This window comes from Panthera uncia (genome assembly GCF_023721935.1).
Source record: "Panthera uncia isolate 11264 chromosome C1 unlocalized genomic scaffold, Puncia_PCG_1.0 HiC_scaffold_4, whole genome shotgun sequence".
NCBI classification, from domain to species: domain Eukaryota; kingdom Metazoa; phylum Chordata; class Mammalia; order Carnivora; family Felidae; genus Panthera; species Panthera uncia.
In genome coordinates, this window is record NW_026057585.1 from 23028661 (window position 1) to 23047838 (window position 19178).

At 33.3% G+C, this 19178-nt stretch overlaps 1 protein-coding gene across 4 annotated transcripts in view; it reads left to right on the plus strand.

Annotated features, from left to right (window-relative positions):
* Positions 1-19178, plus strand: part of DPYD (dihydropyrimidine dehydrogenase) — an 848382-nt gene that overhangs the window by 247209 nt on the left and 581995 nt on the right. For all 4 annotated transcript variants that reach the window (XM_049618417.1, XM_049618415.1, XM_049618418.1 and 1 more), the window contains 2 exons: positions 10193-10389; positions 18950-19031. In XM_049618417.1, coding sequence (XP_049474374.1) covers positions 10193-10389; positions 18950-19031 — 279 coding nt within the window. The remainder of the gene's footprint in view (positions 1-10192; positions 10390-18949; positions 19032-19178) is intronic.

Genomic DNA, 19178 nt, shown 5'->3' on the forward strand with positions numbered 1-19178 from the left:
AAATTAATAAAGTTTATTACCTCACCCCAAATTAATAAGGTTTATTTGAATAAGGCTTATTACATTGATTTAAAAGGTTCCTGTACCCCCTGTTCTAATATAGTGATTACAACCTTTTCACATACTTGTGTAAAATTTTTCAAAATTGACCATGCACTAGGTCAGAAGAATTATGTATATATTTCCAAATAAGTATGTATGGATTGTATTTTTTCTATAACATAACTAAATTAGAAATAAAAAAATAAAAATATTATAAAAACGAAACAGTAACAAATTTTTGTCTGGAAATTTCAAAAACACATTCATAAATGATTTATGGGTTAAAGAATTCATCACAATAGAAATTATACAATATTTAGACTTGAATGAAAACTTTCACTGACAACCTATTAAGTGCAGAGAAATCTTTTTTTTATATGAAAATACATTGTGTTAAGTGTGTATAACAGGAAAATTGAAGGCAATGTCTATCTTAAGGAGCTAGAAGGAGAGCAAATTGGAGTGGGGATGGGTGTGGTGGTAGAGGCGGTGGTAAATTCTAAAAAAATAGGAGAAAGGAAATGGAAATAATAGAAAAATAATGAAATAGGACATAAAAGGAAAAAAAAAGATGATCTACAAAACAAAATCTGGCTCTTTGAAAATCGTTTAGTAAATGCTTGTATGGCATATCATGTAACAATCAATTTGTTAAAACAAGGCAGTTTTAATTATGACTGCCTTCTAATTACTATTCTTTTATTCTATTATTCATTTGCTTACAAGTAGCATTGGCTCCATAGTTAATCATTACTGCTGTTACCCCCCAAAATCATATACATACAAAATAATCAACTGAAGCAGATAGCACTGGGGAGGATCCCTCTCGTCCACCATTTCATCACCCCTTTCTTTTGCCTCTCTGCTATCCTCTTGTCCCCAGTAAGCAGTAACATGGATTGCTTGGCCCCTGGCAGCTTTACTTTCCAACACCAACATTTGTAGTGACTAACTAGGTACTAAGCAGTGTCTGGGTTCAAAGGATACAGTGATGAAGAAGATAGGAATGATACTAGCCTTTGGGGAAATTATGCCTGGTGAGAAAGAAAGACAATTAAACAAGCAAATTACAATGAAGTGCTGAGAGGGAGCAGTGAGACTGTACTATGGGAGCCAGTAGCTAGGAAACCTAATAGGTAGCCTAGCAGGGAGAGGAACTTGAGCTGAGAAGTGAAATTTAAACTGGGTCCTGAAAGGTGTTTATCAAATGCAGCAAAGTCAAGAGTGGGTAAACATTCAAGGCACAGAGAATATCATTAGCAAATCCTAAAGGCAAAATAGTGCGTGTACTGGTTAATCTGAACCTGCATATGATTTTGGATCAGTAAAGTTGCTCATAACTGAACTAAACACCTATGTTTAGTTCAAATTGTATTTGGTCAACTTCAACCATTTAATTCAATTGCAGCCTCAAATCTCAAATATAACATACAGTTTACTTATAATAAAATATGAAGTATAATGTAAGAATAATGACTTAGGTGTGAGTTCCATTGTCTATAAAATGAGCAATCTTACCTAGCTTTGAAAACTGTTAGGACTGGAGATATAAATGTTAAACACCTAGAAGAGATAAAGAGAAGGCATTAATTTCAGGAGGTTATCATCATTGATTCATTCAGTCTTCACAATAAATTGCTGAGGTAATTATTCCTCCCTTAATTTTAGAGCTGACATTTAGAGAGATGAAGTCTCCAAGATAACATGTGACCTTTTTTTTTTTTTTTTTTTTTTTTTTTTTAGAGATTTGGCTCAGGTATTATCTTTCCTTTCATCTAAGTGAATTTTCCTTCTCATGAGCTCCAAGAGCATCATATGTAAAAATGAATCATACATGTGTCAGATTGATTGTAATAATTTTTCTATATTTAAGACATATGAATACTCTGTTACCCAGAGAGCTACTCACTAGAGGATCTATGTCTCATTCATGCTACTTTCTATAGCATACATAGAGGGTAAGTAAAATATTTGCTGAATTAAAGTCGAAATTGAATGGGATAGAATAGTCTGATCTCAAATCACATAGTATTTTTACCATACCAGAAATATCTCACAATAACGTTCATTTTAGTAGTAAGAAGATAATGAAATAAAATTCTTAAGAATTACTAATTTATTAATAATTTTAATAACTGAAAATTTTCTGTGGCATGGAGTTTTTCTTTTTTCCTCATACATTTGAAACAAAGTTTCTACTTTTGGTGTCCCTTGTTTAATGTGGTGAAGAAAACTCTGATGTAGCCTAAGAATTTTCTTCTCAAGGGATGGCTAAAATGAATAGTATGTACTCAGTATTTCTTTTGACTTCTTTTACAAAAGGAAGCAAGTTACAAAGCAAATTATATAGAAGCATCTCCTAGAAGGCATGTAATTTGAGGTAACTTACTTTGGTTGCAAAAATAGTAATCTCTTCATTTCAAAAGGTAACCAGGCTGTAATACTGTTAAAAAACTCAAGGAAACTGAAATCAGCCAAATAAAAATCTATTACTTTTATTAAGATTTTTTAGACCTCAGCTGATGACATAATATCCTTTTTGGAACTATCAGAAATTATGTTTTATTTTATAGTGAAATCAAGTTAAATACTCACAAAAATATAAACTTAAGAGGGGCACAGAATACAACCACCCGTATGTAATTCATCCTTCAACTAGTAGAGGTATTCCAGAATTTCCAAGGATATTTTATTTGTCTACATTTTACCAGAGTTTATTTTTGCTATTGCTTGGTTAATAATAATAAATAGAGTAATTGAGGAAGAATTATAGCTACCAAACATTTATGGTGATTTTCATTATGTGCCATTTTAGAAAGTAAGAAGTATTCAAATGAGAGTTATCCTCTAATCAGAATTGGTAAATATCCTTGCATTTGCCATGTTACGTTCTTTTTCATTTAGAGAGCACTGTTATATAATGATTAGAAAATTAAGCTGTTTCTGTCTCCAGTATGTGAGGAGGCTTAGGAAGAAATCCTATGGTCTCTCTGTCTCAATGTTCTCCTTTTTAAAATCAGGATAATCTCTCCACTGCCTCAAAATAATGTGGAAATTCTGGACAAAATGCTAGTAAAGTAAAATCAACTTGGAATGATGAAAGAAATACACACTTTCCAGATGAGTGAAAGGTCAGAAATCACAGGGTGATTTATGAACAGAAATCTACTTTAAAATGTTTCTCAAGAAAGATATCTGTTTATAAATAACTGTCCTTCTGTATCACTGAGAGAGAACTGTATTTCCTTGGTTACTATTACTCATTTGTTGGAGTCTGTCACAGGAGTTCAGGAATTTTGAAATTCACCCAAATCTTGTTGGATGCTTACTATGTGGTAGAATTTTACTATGCCTTGGGATTACAGATGGGGGGGGGGGGGAAACCCTCTGATTACTTCATAATCTATAGGGAAAGTCAGATTGTAAGCTATGCTAAGTGAAAAAAAAATTATGTAAAGTTCATAGCAAAGCACCCAGGAGATAGCCAAAGCATAATTTTAGGATCACCTGGGTGGCTTATTTGGTTAAGCAACCGACTTCTGCTCAGGTCATGATTTTGGGGTTTGTGAGTTCGAGCCCTGTGTTGGGCTCTGTGCTGACAGCTCAGAGCCTGGAACCTGCTGCAGATTCTGTGTCTCATTCTGTCTGTGCCCTTCCCCCACTCATATTCTGTCTCTGTCTCTGTCTCTCTCTCAAAAACTATATACAACATTAAAAAATAATAAAAATAATTTTAACAGCCATAAACCCAGTAATCAGCCCCCAACCAGCTCCTTTAGGGCTATTTCAAAACCTTTTTATTGTTTTCTATAACACAGTGCTTGTTATATTTTAGGGCTCTATAAATGTTTGTTATGTACTCCTGATGAAAAGTAAAATAATCTTAAAATACTCTAAGTGCATTGGTAGGAAAAGGAACACTTTTAAAAGGATATAAATATAAAATATTTGATTGAGTATAAATAAAATCACGTTCCTCTTGATGCAGCTGACTGCCTTAGTTTCTTGTCTCAGAATAGCATGATAGGGAACCAAATGGCATACGTAGTCCCGTGTTTTCAAACACTTCATTAGCAGTTGTTGGCTTGTAAGTTCAATTTAACTTATTAAGTATAGCCAACTTTTGTTGCTGGCTATTGTAAGACTTAGGAGAGATAAATTCATGTAATAGTTATTTTTTTTGAGTTATGCATTTCATACTGAAATATATGATTATATATATATGAAACATAATGATTTCTTATTGAAAACCACTATAAAAATTTGACAATGACAGTGTGTAAGAAGAGTTCAGGCCAATGGAGTAGATTAGTCTCAGCATAAAATCCTTACTTTGTGAAATGGAATTTCCATTTGGGAAATGGAAATAATAACTGTACCACCATGACAGAATTGTTGAAGACTAAATGAGAACATCTGTATAGAGATTTAGTATAAAGCCCGGCACACAGTATATGCTGAGTGAATATTGGCCTTTTTATTAGTGTAGGGAAATACGTATTGGGCATACTTTCTATGCATCTTTAAATACTTAATTTACTTCCTTGTGACATTGATTAACCTATTTGTTTGTATTATTAACTTCCTTAGACACCTGAATCTTTTGCTTAGATAATTCAATGTTAGAAAATTAATAAAAGGAATGACAGCTGAAGTTTGTTTTAAAAAAGTTATCTTTCTCACTTAAAGGGCTCAGTTGTCTTGGATTAAGTTTTTGTTGTATTATGAAACAATGGGAATTACACTTCAAGAAATCTATTAGGAAATGTTCTTTTGATATTGTAAATAAGTGGACTTAATATAGCATTTATTTATGAATTATTTATAATTTTAGTTACATTTATTTGAAGACTGAACTAGTTTTAAAAAAGGAAATGAAAAATGTGCCTTATTACTATTTATTTATTAACATTCTTAAATTTTCTAAATTTGTTTTAATTGACTAAGTTTCAGGACAAGATTAATTTATGCTATTTAATCAATAGCATGAATTATTTTTTCCACCCATACTATCTACGGATTAGTAATCTTAAAAAATATCACAAGATTTGTTATTGTAGGGGCGCCTGGGTGGCTCAGTCGGTTAAGCCTCCGACTTCAGCTCAGGTCACGATCTCACGGTCCGTGAGTTCAAGCCCCGCGTTGGGCTCTGGGCTGATGGCTCAGAGCCTGGAGCCTGCTTCCGATTCTGTGTCTCCCTCTCTCTCTGCCCCTCGCCCGTTCATGCTCTGTCTCTCTCTGTCTCAAAAATAAATAAACGTTAAAAAAAAATTTAAAAGAAATATCACAAGATTTGTTATTGTAAACATAGTTTAGCATTTACTTTATTAGATATGTTAATTACTTTCTTCTATAAAATGACAATTTTGGATATATAAATGATTCACATTACTTAGGTTTCTAAAGTATTTTGTTGTATATCAACACCCCCCTCCCCCATGTGTATGGATCTGTTTACTTCACTTCCTAGCCAATTTTTTAAAACATTGTGTCACAATCAGGCTACTTCATGGAAGTATATTGTGTACATATGAAACTGTTCATTTTGTGTATTTTAGTTGAAAAGAAGTTGAACATCACTGTTTTAGAAGTGTAGAGGTCCACTTATTCCTTCCAGTCTTGAGGAAGTTGAAAAGTGTAGCTGATATATCTCAAAGTTTGGGCATGATGCTGATGCAATCATGTCAGAAGTTAAAAAAAACAAAAAAACAAAACATGAACCTTCACATATTTCCTGAGTACAATAATGGGCTTAAGCCAGATTGGACCAGAACTTAAGAGGGTGATTAAATTTTCAGGAATTTCATGAACTGGTTGTTAAATACAACTATTATGAAAAATTAAGTTTTATAACCGTATAATCATATAAATCATGTCAAAAACAAATGTAACAAATACTAAAAACTCCTTGAATCATAATTTTTTAGTTCATTTTTATCTTAATGATGTTCTTGAGATTATTTCTCTTACACTGTATGTTGTATATTCAAGTTTCTACAATGATGAAAATGTTCTTTAATACATTAGTCAACTAGCCACATGTATTTATTGAACACTTGAAATATGGCTACTGTTACTGAGGAACTAAATTCTAAATTTTATTTAATTATGATGAATTTAATATAAATTTGAATAGTCACTTGTGGCTACTGGCTACCATATTGGACAGTTCTATCTCACAAAGTTTGAACACTAGGTGAATTAGGAAATAACGTTTGCTAAGTGGCCAGGCACTTTTCTAAAGTGCTTTACATGAATTAACTCACTTAATCCTCATAGTAGCTCTCCAAGATAGATATTACTAACCTCACTTTACAATTTGAGGAGACAGGCATAAATATGTTAAGTGACTTGTTCAATACCATAAACCATGAGAATGATGGAAATCAAGACTCAACCCCAAGCAGTCTAATTTTAAAGTCAGACCTCTTAAAACATACTACTATTATTTGTGATAAAATTCACAAAATTTCATTCAAATATCCACTTCATTAGAAAACTATCAAGTTTTCAATGCAACCTGCTATGAAACCAAGGGAGAAAATCAGTGCAATAAACAATTATAATAAAAAAAGCAGGAAAAAGAATAATATTAATTCATAAATTAGTGTGTTGAGCAAGGTAGGATATTGATTATGTATTAACTAGTTCATGAGCTGCAGAGCCTGGGGGTGCCTAGTTCAGAGGCTAATGATTCGCATTCTTGTACATGTCTTTGGTGTTCTATGTATTGAGGAATATGGTTGCTTTCATTTCTTCAAACCCCCTAAGAGCTTCCAACTTTTTGTTGGGCACGGATACAGTTTGAATAGATACATTTATTTGGTTTAATATTTGGGAGTTTTTTTTAAAGAACACTTAAAGGTTAATTGAAAAATGATTAAAATGTCCTTAGGTGAAATTTGATATGTATTGTATATTATTGGATAATTACTACTTTATTTGCGTACCATTGGGTAAAACTTGTGTCGCGTATATTCAGTGTCTCAAAACTAAACTATCTCTTGCTTCTGGGTGAGACAAGAAAGACATCTCAAAAATTCTATTCTGTTTATCACAGCTGAACTTCAAAGTATAAACTTTTTGGCCTAGGTAATCACATTAGACTATATTCTGTTTAAGATATCAGCAATAAATGATTCTTTTAAAAAAAATCATGTTTTCTGCTTCTAAACTTTGTTAGCATGTAATGTTAGCTTATAAATGCTAGTAAATTTTGTTATTTTTAAAAGTTTTTTATTTTAATTTCAGTTATTTAACATACACATTCTGAAGTTGTTATCAGGTACCTATGGATTTAGTATTGAAAACTCTGGCTGGGCGATTGACTTTTTATTATTATTTAACTTTAGTAATGAAAGTCTAATATGTCGGATAATGATATACCTATACCAGCTTTCTTCTGGTTAGTGTTTGCATAGAATAACTTTTTTCATCTTCTATACCTTTTTGTGTCTTTGTGCTTATGATGTATATCTATTTTATATATATATATATATATATATATATATATATATATATAACCTTAATATTTTAATTATAATTTTGACCCATTTACATTTAATGTAATTATTCATATGTATGTATTTATATTCACTTTCTTACTACTTGTTTTCTGCTTTCTCCTCTCCCACTCTGCCCTTCTATTACATGAATTTTCTCTCATTTATTTCTTTTATTAATAAAATATTTTTAAAATTCTACTTTCCCCTCAACAATTTACCTATTAGTAATAGTATTCTTTTAGTAGTTACTATAGTTGTACAATATGCATCCTTAATCAATTGCAGCCTAATAAATGTTGATATTTTTACTACTTCCTACACACTAGTGTACTTTCATTCAATCTCTCATACTTTTTATCATGTATTTCAGTTTTCAATTATCATAAACCCCATGTGACTTTATTAATTTAAACAGTCAATGTCATTTACATTTACCCACATATTTATAATTTTCAGTGCCCTTTATGCCTTCCTGAATTTCTGAGTTTCCATCTGTGATATGCTTTCTTTCTGAAGAACTTCATCTAATATTCTTCAGCAAATCTTTTATTGTTGCCAATAAATATTCCCTGCAAGTGTCTTTATGTTACTTTCACATTTGAAGGATATTTTCCTTCTGAATACAATTCCTGGTAGAAGATATTTTCTTTCACTGTTCAAAAAATACCATTTTATTGTCTTCTGACTTCCATCAATTCTTTTGAGAGAAAAACTTTCAGCCCTTTTTGTTGCTTGTTGACAGTACGGTGTCTTTGTTTTTTTGCTGCTTTCAATGCTTTATTTTTCTCACCTTGGTCCACAGCAATTTTACTGTGATCTGCATGAGTTTCCTTATTTCTACCTTTTTAAAGGTTTTAGAACTTCTTGCTTTCACGTCTTTCATTATTTTGGGGAAGTTCTTGGTCTATTTCTCTTGAAATATTACTACTGTCTCATTTTCTGTCCTCTCCCAATTATGTGTATGTCCTCTGATCCCAATTATGTGTATATTAGCTCTGTATATGTTCTTTTTCTTTCATGTTTGGTTTTTGTTGTTGTTATAGTTTTCTTTCTGTATTTTCCTTCCTATTTTTCCATGCTTTGGTGTAGATAGTTATTACAGTCCCATCTTTAGTCCTCTTGCCCTTTTTGCTCACCTGTTCAATCTGCTGTCAAATACGTGTGTTTAGTTTTTTTTTTTTTTAATGTTCACTTTTTTTCTTCTCATATTTCTTTTTTTTTTAACTCCAGTTTCCTGGTAAAGTTCACATTCTTATTATGTATTTTTTAACATTAATTCTGGTTATTCTAAAATCTGTGATAACTACACTTACCTGGATTTTATATGCATCTCTATTTTCTTATTTCTAGGAAGTTTTTAGTTATTAGTTGTTGACAAGCCTAGGCTATTTTACCAAAACGAGGTAGTGTGTATGAAAATTTGTAAATGCTGTGATTGGCTTATTACCCTCCACAGAAGGTCTATCCTATCATTTAGCAAACAAATACAGTGAGGACTAATCACCCTCATTCACAAGAGCTGAGTTGACTCAGGCTGCTTGTCTACGTCTGGTTTGTGCCACTTGTAGAGTAGAGCTCTCCAAGAATTCTAGCTGACTGTTTACTAGGGATCTTCCTTCTTTAGCTGCTACTACACTCATTTTTATTTCCTCTGGGCCATCAGAGTATAGAAAGTTCCCCTCTTCTTTGCAGAGATTTTCTGTGTAGATTCTTAGCCTTTTATCCTGTGCAGTTTAAGAAGCTTATTTTTCTTCACTTTCTTCTGCTTCTGGTTTCTGGCCTCTTACATTCCCCAAACATTGTATTTCTCTAGTCCTAGGATATTCCCACAGTCTCTCTTGCTGTCTTTTCTGAGCTGTGGTCCTCTCCTAGATTCAGAGCTTTCCTCTTTCTGCTATGAGGTGGTTTTATCCCCAGGGTAAAAGTAACTCCTGAACTGTCATCTCACTTCTCTTCTTCTCTGTTTTCTCTTGAGATCTTGACTGACCCCTCTAGTCTGGTTAGCTTCAGGTATAGCTCTCTAATGCTTTCAAAATATTTTAAAAAGTTATCCTTCAGAGGCTAATCTATTATAATCAGAAGCAGGCATCAGCAAATTATTTACTGAATGTTTTCTATGTGCCAGATTAGTACTAACTGCTGGTAGTACAATGGTAACATGTTTTTAAAAATACCTAAAACATACAACATATAACATTCCATTTAACATAGTAAGTTATATGTGTGTGTGTTTATGAAGGATATGGTCTCTAACTCAAGGAACAAAGATGTTCTACTGACTAACATGGAAACATGACACATAAATAGATACATTTGTAAGGAGTTATGTTAGAGGCATGCAACATATACTATAGGACTTCAGAGGAGGAGCACTTAACTTGGCCTAGAAGTGGGTGTAAAGAAAGTGAGCCAAAATGCTTCCTATAGGATGTGTGACCAGGAAAGGAATTCCAAAGATTGAGAAAGAGTCAAGCATAGGATGTCATCTACTTGACCCAGTACAACTTCTAATGATACTGTATTAATACTGAAAATATACTTCCTGTTTTTATTTAAAACACTAGTGCGTTTGAAACATTAAAGCATATTTGAAGTTGTAAAAGTTAGTTTATAATTTTTAACCATGGCATTTGATTTCTCCATAGGTTTTCAAAACAATGAATATCACACAAATTCGAGATCCTTCTCTGCCTCACCCCGAAAACATGCCTGAAGCCTATTCTGCAAAAATTGCTCTTTTTGGTGCTGGGCCTGCAAGTATAAGTTGTGCTTCCTTTTTGGCTCGATTAGGCTACTCTGACATCACTATCTTTGAAAAACAAGAATATGTCGGTGGTTTAAGGTAATGCCTGTATTTTTTTCATGTTTAAAGTATTAAAAATGATGAGGTAAAAATTATGAATATTGTTGATTCATAATTATATAGGAACTTCAGGCTCACAGATGGTATTTTAAATGTTCTTTTTCCAAATGCTTGATTTTGATTTCATTATTCACTTTAGTTGGCTTTAAGCAGTATTTATTTAAAAATTTCTCTGTCTAGTTTCTGTGAATTTAAGATAAATCTCAGCAAAATATTTTATGGATAGAAGAAGCTGTCATATGAAAACTTATTTCATCCCTGTAAATCTGTCCTTTAATGGAGATATGTCTGAAAATTATAGAAATTAAAGATGGGAAAAACGTAGGTCTGTAGAATACCTGGATAATTCATTTTGTTGTATACGTAGTCATGTTTGCCTGCTCACATATTTTTAATTTGAAATCTCTTTAGATTTGCATTTGATTAAAATCATGTCAGAGTCTACTAAAATTGTTCCATTTTAATGTACATATATGCAGTTTTATTTCATAAATACCTTACTAATATTTAATATTAATCAGCATCATGATTATAAATCAGGACTCACAGCCTTTTATTCCCATGAGGATTCATTCATTGAAATGGGAAAATATTTACTTTGTATCAATGACTTTCATATATTCAAAGCACACTTAGAAATTGGGTGGGGAAGTTTGCTTCATTTAAAGTAGATAGAACTCTATAGTGGACATACATTACATTTGTGATTAGAATGAAATAAAATTTATTATAAGTAGGAAATGCAAATTACTTAAAACATTTGATATAAAAATGAGAAAGAATTTGGATGGAAAGTTAATATTACTCAATTTGTTATTTTTCATAAATGTGTCATCTTGCATTAGAAAGTTATGACATAAAATACTGTCATTTGGCATATCTGTTGTTGTATTAACATTTAAATTTAATAGCTACTTAATAGCTACTTTTAAAGTAAATTTATCATATTTAATAATCACAGAATACATTTAATCAAATTATGGCTAAAATTTGTGCTTATGTTTTTTTTATATTTTATGACACCTATAAATATGTCAATAATTGTAAAATTTCATATTGGTCAAATGACTATATGAACCCAAAATAAGCTTGCATTAATATAAAACTATTTGACTGAATCATCAAGCCAAGGTATCATATAATAGGAAAACCTATTAAAGAGGATATGAAGCATAAACTGAAGAAAAAAATAACCTGATTGTCAAGAAATAATTATTTTTTCTGTATTGATGTTTCACCACTATGAGTTTTAAGGGATTACACATAGTTTGTAAAGTTTTTTATTTACTCCTGGAATGTAAAATACCTAATACATTATTTTGCTGGAATGATTTAGACTATCTTTTTAATGGTGTTTTACCACAGCTTTATTAATTAGGAAAAACGTAATCTATTAGCAACATATGTATAAGCACTGTACATTTTTTTCAATTATACACATCAATGAATATGTGAGCTAATTTAAAAAATATGAACTTAATTGTTGTATACCCTAATAGGCTAGGAAAAATCTTTTTGCGCCTTAATTGCATTTCACATGGAACAGGCCTGGTTTGTGAATTATTCTGTGTCGGCAATTTTGGTATATTATTATGGTAGCTAGCATCTCCATCTCTTTGTAACTCAAATGCAGAGTAGGAATTTCTAAATCATATAAACTAGCACTAAACTTGTGCTTTTACATATTTACTGAACATTTTCTAATGGGACAGATTCTCCTGGATTAATGATCTTTGTTTTTTTTAATTCTTTCTTGATTTATTTTCTTTCCTTTGCCTTTGAATGTTCCCAGTATCTAGGGACAATATAAAATGTTTAATCAGTCTTATTTGGACCATCCCATGGAAGAGGCATTATGTGCCACTGTTACAGGATTATAAAAACTGACATTGGAATTTAGCCAGCATTACAACCACAACCCTTTCCTGTTAATTTATTTTTTCACTTACAGATGCCTCTCATTCTCTTATACCTTCAAAGTGGCTAAAAAGATTAAATTAGCTTTGTATTTGAAATCAATTGCTTAAAGAGATGGTGTCAAGTTTTATCTTTCCTTCTCCTTTGCATCCAAACAGATTCTTTTATCCCTGGTGAATTAGTATCACAACCACTTTTTAAAAAATCACTAGAGTTGGTGAAAGATAGCAAGGACTTAATCCCTATTCCATTGAACACAATTGATTGATTTTTTTTTTTTTGATGTGACAACAATATTAAAATAATCAGTAGTTTTGCTTTCCTCTCCTTGTGGTTTCTTTTTTCAGGACTTGGGTTTAAAAAGGTTAAAGGGCTTCATATTATGGTAACAAAGATAAATAAAGATGGTATTAACAGACTGTAAGTGTGCATGCATGTGTATCCTTTTGATTTTGTCTTTTCCCTTTAAAAATTAGTACACATGAATTCTAACATTTTTGCTAGGTGTTGTATAGCCAGAGCAATGGTTTATTTTAGTTATTTCACACATTTTCACCATGTTTATTGCATTTCATATTGATTGACAGTAAAGAAAAATGGGGTTTAGGTGAAATGGTTATAGCAATAGGAATTATTTTGAGTACAAGTGTGATGTAACACAAATTTACAGTGTGGTACCTTTATCATAATAAATAGTATTATGAAAAGAGTGGGAGTTGTTATAGGTAAATTCCATTTACTTGAAAGCAGCATGAACATAGAAGAACGATTTTGTTTGTTTGTTTGTTTGTTTAGGTTTCTGATACTCCATTGATGGTACTAAAGAATTTATTAAAAAAAATTTTTTTAATGTTTATTTATTTTTGAGAGAGACAGAGACAGAATGCGAGTGGATTAGGGACAGAGAGAGAGGGAGACACAGAATCTGAAGCAGGCTCCAGGTTCCGAGCTATCAGCACCAGAGCCCGATGCGGGGCTTGAACTCACAAGCTGTAAGATCATGACCTGAGCCAAAGTTGGGCACTCAACCGGCTGAGCCACCCAGGCGCCCCAAGAATTTATGGTTCCCATAAGGAAATTTTCTGTCAACACTTTAGATGGTTAAAAGAGTACAAGTGGAGGAATAAAAGTTTGTTTTCTTAAGCAAAACAAACTTAGGAAATAATCCTTCCAATCAAATTCTGTCTTCCTTTCTTTTATCCCCTGTCTTACCATGTGGTCTTGCCAGTGATCTCATTTACTCTCATGGTCAGTTACCACTTACAGAAAAATTATTTTAAAATCTGTACTTGTCCTAACCTCTCTCTCTGTCCTGGTCATACATTCAAAATCCTGGACATCTCTTATAAATTTCACCATACCAATCAATAATACGCCTCTTCCTGAGTTTGGTCCCTCAGTGGAGGGCATCACCAAAACAAATGGGAATTATCTGCACTACTCTTAAGTGTCCTGGCAATTTGTATTTTGTGAATACTTTAAAATATCCTCTCACCTCTCCACCTCTATGCCCCTAACATCTCACTTGCTGTACCTGTACAGCCTCCAAATGGGTCTCTTTGCTTCCTGATTTGTCTTTTTCAAATTCATTTTTCTAACAGTTTCCAAAACTGGTTATGTCACCCTTCTACTTGTAATCTCTCAGTAGCTCCCCATAATCTGAGACAATGATTCTGGCTTGGTATTGAAAGCCATGACGTGATGTTACCTTTCCTCCCTCTCTCACTCCCTCCCTCTCTCCTTTCTTTCCTCTCTTCCTTCCTGCCTTCAATATCTATTGATCTCCTACGCGCTGGTCATAATCTCAGGCACTAGAGCTCGGAAGTGGACAGAGCAAAGTACCTCTTCTCATGGGGATTATTACACTCTAGTAATGGGAAGGCAGACAATAAACAAACAATAAACCAAATATAGAATATGTCAGGTGATGATAAATGCATTAAGGTTTGTTTGTTTGTTTTTTAACTGGCAGTTTAGTGGTATGGTAGCATATTTAATGCCTGGAGTAGATTTTTTTTTAATATGCTTATTCTCTAGTCTATGCAATAAAGTAATTTTCAATAAAAATCATAATAATCAGTAATAAAAACTATTTTGATTCATTCCTATAAAAAACATTAACAATTGAAGTAATTTCAATATTAAAGATACAGCTCACACTGTTTCACTATTTTTTTTAATTAAAAAATTTTATTTCCAATGTTTATTTATTTTTGAGAGAGAGCGTGAGTGGGGAAGGAGCACAGAGAGAGGGAGAACACAGAATCTGAAGCAGGCTCCAGGCTCTGAGCTGTCAGCACAGAGTCCAACACAGGGCTGGAACACACAAACCACGAGATCATGACGTGAGCTGAAGTCGGTCACTTAACTGACTGAACCACCCAGGCGCCCCTCACTATTTTAATTTGAAGCACAAAAGCCTCATAGTTGCCCAAAATTAGAGTTGATGTAAATCATATTGCTTCATGTGCTATCATTTTATCAGTTCCAAACCGACTGTTTAAACATTAGCATATGTCCTAGTAAGGGGTGGAGACACATGCTGCCTGTGGTAGTTGGAACAAGGAATGCTTTCAGCTAAATCAGTATGTGCCAGTGGCCACTGTTTAACTGGGATTTCTCACATGAACTTCCTTATAGAACTCAATGTTTACTAAGAATGGGTAATAAAAATGGGGCAATTTAAAGCTTATTCACATATTACTAGAACTCTACAGCAACCATAGCAATTATTTAGAATTTAGATCTACCAGAGATTTTGGGGGGGTAGGGACAGGGAGACTGTGTTTAGGATATCAGTGACACTGTTGAAAGCAGCTCATAGTGAAAATACAAAGCAGGTTTATTTTGGGGTGCCTGGGTGGCTCAGTCGGTTAAGCGTCCGACTTTGGCTCAGGTCATGATCTCACATTCTGTGAGTTTGAGCCCCGTGTCGGGCTCTGTGCTGACAGCTCAGAGCCTGGAGCCTGCTTCGGATTCTGTGTCTCCCTCTCTCTCTGCCCCTCCCCTGCTCATGCTCTTTCTATCTCTGTCAAAAATAAATGAACATTAAAAAAAATTAAAAAAAAAAAGAAAATACAAAGCAGGCTTATTTTAATCAGTATGTAACTGTTTAGTCTAAATCATTACACCCCCTTATGGCCTGCACCTGGGCTAGGGAATAGAGATGATGGAATTTGGGGCTTGAGCAACTCATAAAATGGAGTTGTCTGAGATCCAGTGTTGGGGTGGAAGACCCAAAGTTTAATTTGGGGCCTGATGAACCTGAGATACCTGTTAGACATTCAAGTGAACATAAAAGGCTGGAATTATGGTCTGAGGATAAGAATATGAGATTCATTACATACATGTAGATGACATTTAAAGCTCCGAAACAAGGAGGAATTCATCTAATACTCAAAATACCTGATTACAGGGCTGTGGTGTTTCTCCTAAAGCCTCCTGAAACCCCTCTGCTCCATTGTCATTCCCTGATCACAGCATGTGTACTTTTTTCCTCCTCCCCTTTCTGTTCCTCCTCCTTGCCATTTTCTTTGTCCTCTGATGCCTTCCCTCTTCTTCACTTAACTGAAAGCTGATGATTTGTCACATTTCATCTACCTGATTATCTCATCCCACAATAAGCCTCCCCTCTTTTGAAACACTCTTGTTCACAGTGATATTTTACATTTGTCACATTGTACTGTGTATGTGTATGTATCTCCCATCTGTCTGCTGATCTTATCCATTGGTGTATATAAATATGTCACATTTATAACTATCCATAATCACCTCCCTATCCCCTGTCTACTCATTAATAACCAAATCTAACCAACTTTTTTTGAGTATCTCACCTTCCACTTACTTCCTGTAGGATATCCTTGGAGATATCCTACACAATTATTTGCTTAATGCTTTTGCTAAGCACTGTGGTAAATATTGGCTACAATGCTTTCAGGGCAGTATGAGGATCTAACCAAAGTTGCTGAAGCCACAGCAGCCTGGCATTCCATTTACTCCAATGCCTACTTTAGCTTTCAAAGTTATATTTCTTTTTTGCTTGTGTTTCCTCCTGCTGGGTTGGGTAATGTCATCCTTTCTTTCTTTCTGATCAACAGAAAAGTTGTAGCCTTTCTTTCAGAGCTATTTCTTAAATAACAACCATTTGCCTTCACTAGCATAAGTTTTTCTTCTTTTGTACCATAAACTTACTGAAATACCATAAAAATTTTAGGTTAGGGCTTAGTCAAGGGAAGGTACTATGCCTCACAATGTATCTGGATGTTGCCTTGCTATGGTTGGTTTATTTGGCTGGAGTTCTTTATTCACAGCTCATTGTTTTGTTCTCTTGTCCAGCCTTTTGAGAAACTTCATCAGACACAACTTTAGTCCATTTCCAGTTTCTCTCACACAGAGCCCCATGCCTATCAAGGCTAGGTGTCTGTGTCCACATACAATTCTTAATATTTAAGAATCTTTCTGTGTAGCCTTTCGGGCCATAGAGTAGGAAAAAATATACCCAACCCTTTTGGGTTCTTTGGCGGGGCCTGTGAAATAAGCAGACAAGAGACAGATTAATAAGAAAAACAGTTCACTAATACATGTATCATTCATACAAATAGAAGAACATAGTGATGATAGAACTTGAGGTTCTATCAAAAAGATAGAACTTGAGGTTTATATAGCTTCTTAACGAAGAGCAATAAATTTGCGAAATGGCAAGACAAAGGAAAAGGCTTTAGGCTTTTAGAGGCAACAAACTTTTTAGGGGTGGGAAGGTAGATATATGAGGAAAATTCATGGAATATAAGGGTTATTTAGTAAGGTTTGTAATGTAGATTCTTTTTAGTCTTATTAGCCTGTTTTGGGGCTAAAAAGGGTCTAGAATTATCTCCTGGTGATTAAGAGTTCTGCCCTTACTGGTAGGGAAATATAGATACACCTTTGTAAATTTATGTCCTGCTTTTAGGCAGATATTAGGGGGGCAGAGAGCTTTTCTTATATCTCCTTCTCAGTTGCCTTCTGCTCAAAGTAATCCTTATACCAAAGTGACATTTTTTTGGGGGGTGGAGTATTCTAATACCCTCCAAGGGCCCTCCTTGGTGCAGAGTATTATCATGACTTCCCAGGTAGTATGACTAGAGTCCACAAGTCAGCTTAAGTGATTTTTATCTCTGACTTAGGCCCAAATTTACTCTCACGTATAATCTTACATGCTAACTAGATGGAAAGCCCCTGTAGTATAGGGAATTAATTTTATACTGTTTAATACTTCGCATTTTCTATAGCACTGAGCATATCTTGCTAATTGTTTTATGTATGGAAATTAATTGAATAGTTATGTTCTTAAGTCTCCAAAGAATGAAAAATCTGTGTGTGCACTTTGAAAGACTTGGTATTGAATGATCCAGTAGGTTCATCTTCAACTATTATTTATTTATTTTATAAATGTATTGCTATAATGCCTGTATATACCTCATTCATTGCATGTACTACATTCTATTGTAGTTATCTGTGTATGTAACCTTCCCCACCAGAATGAGAATATACTGAAAACGGGAATTTGGTAAAATTCACCATCAAATCACTGCAGCTAATGCTGTGTCTGGTACTTTGTAAATGCTTATTGAATAAATAGATAACTGAATAAATGAATTAGTATATATTCATGAATGTTTATAGCCTTTTTATTGCTATAAAACATTGAAGACTTATTTGTCCTTACCTTTGATACTCCATAAACTATTATACTATTTAAATTATTATATTTTAGTGCTCATTTTTGTTTTTTAAGTGCAAATAGTGAGCACTCATATTAAATAGGATTACTTTTTAATGACTCTATCCTTTTGGGACACTACTGCTTTCATAGAAGATTGGTTTACTATAAAAAAATATTTTATAGATCATCTGGAACCAACCCAATAATATTCTAAACAGCATAGTAATTCAAAGTTACAGATTTGAATTTGAACAAGCTAGTTGTATATTTGTGGAATATATATGTATATATATATATATATTAAATACTAAAAATAGTTTTAATTTTCATGTTTTTAAGACTTTTTTCTTTTTTAAAAAATACTCTCTTAATGTTTATTTATTTTTGAGAGAGAGACACAGAACACGAATACAGGAAGGGTAGAGAGAGAGGGAGACACAGACTCTGAATCAGGCTCCAGGCTCTGAACTCTCAGCACAGAGCCCAGCACAGGGCTCAAACTCACTAATAGCAAGATCATGACCTGAGCTGAAGTCGGAAGCTTAACCAACTGAGCCACCCAGGTTCCCCTTAAGATTTTTTTTTCCTTAGGAATTCATTGGATTGTTAGATAATTCAGCTAAGTACTCTAACAAACTTAAAAGTGTTGGAATTGCTTTTAACCAATTATCTATTTGTTTTCCAATGTGTGTATTTATTTTCACACCACTTGCAACTATTTCTACTGCTATCCATTTAATATTGTATCATACATGTAAAAGTTGGATGTTCTCACACCCATATAATATGAAAATACTCTTAGAAAAAGTGCTTATTCCTTTAATACTGATCAATATAGACATGTTGCATTTTTTAAAGATTAATAATTTTTCCACAAATGCTTCTTCTTCTTCTTCTTCTTCTTTTTTTTTTTTTTTCCAGTACTTCTGAAATCCCTCAGTTCCGGCTACCATATGATGCAGTGCATTTTGAGATTGAGCTTATGAAGGACCTTGGTGTAAAGGTAAATGAAAAACATAACACATGTGTATTGCTCAAAGAGTAAGGAGTAAGCTCTACACTAAAGATTAACAGCAAAATGTCACACATTTTAGGAAAGAACAATTAAAAGCTACACCAGGCAGAAGCAGAAAGATGCTTCTCCTTGCTT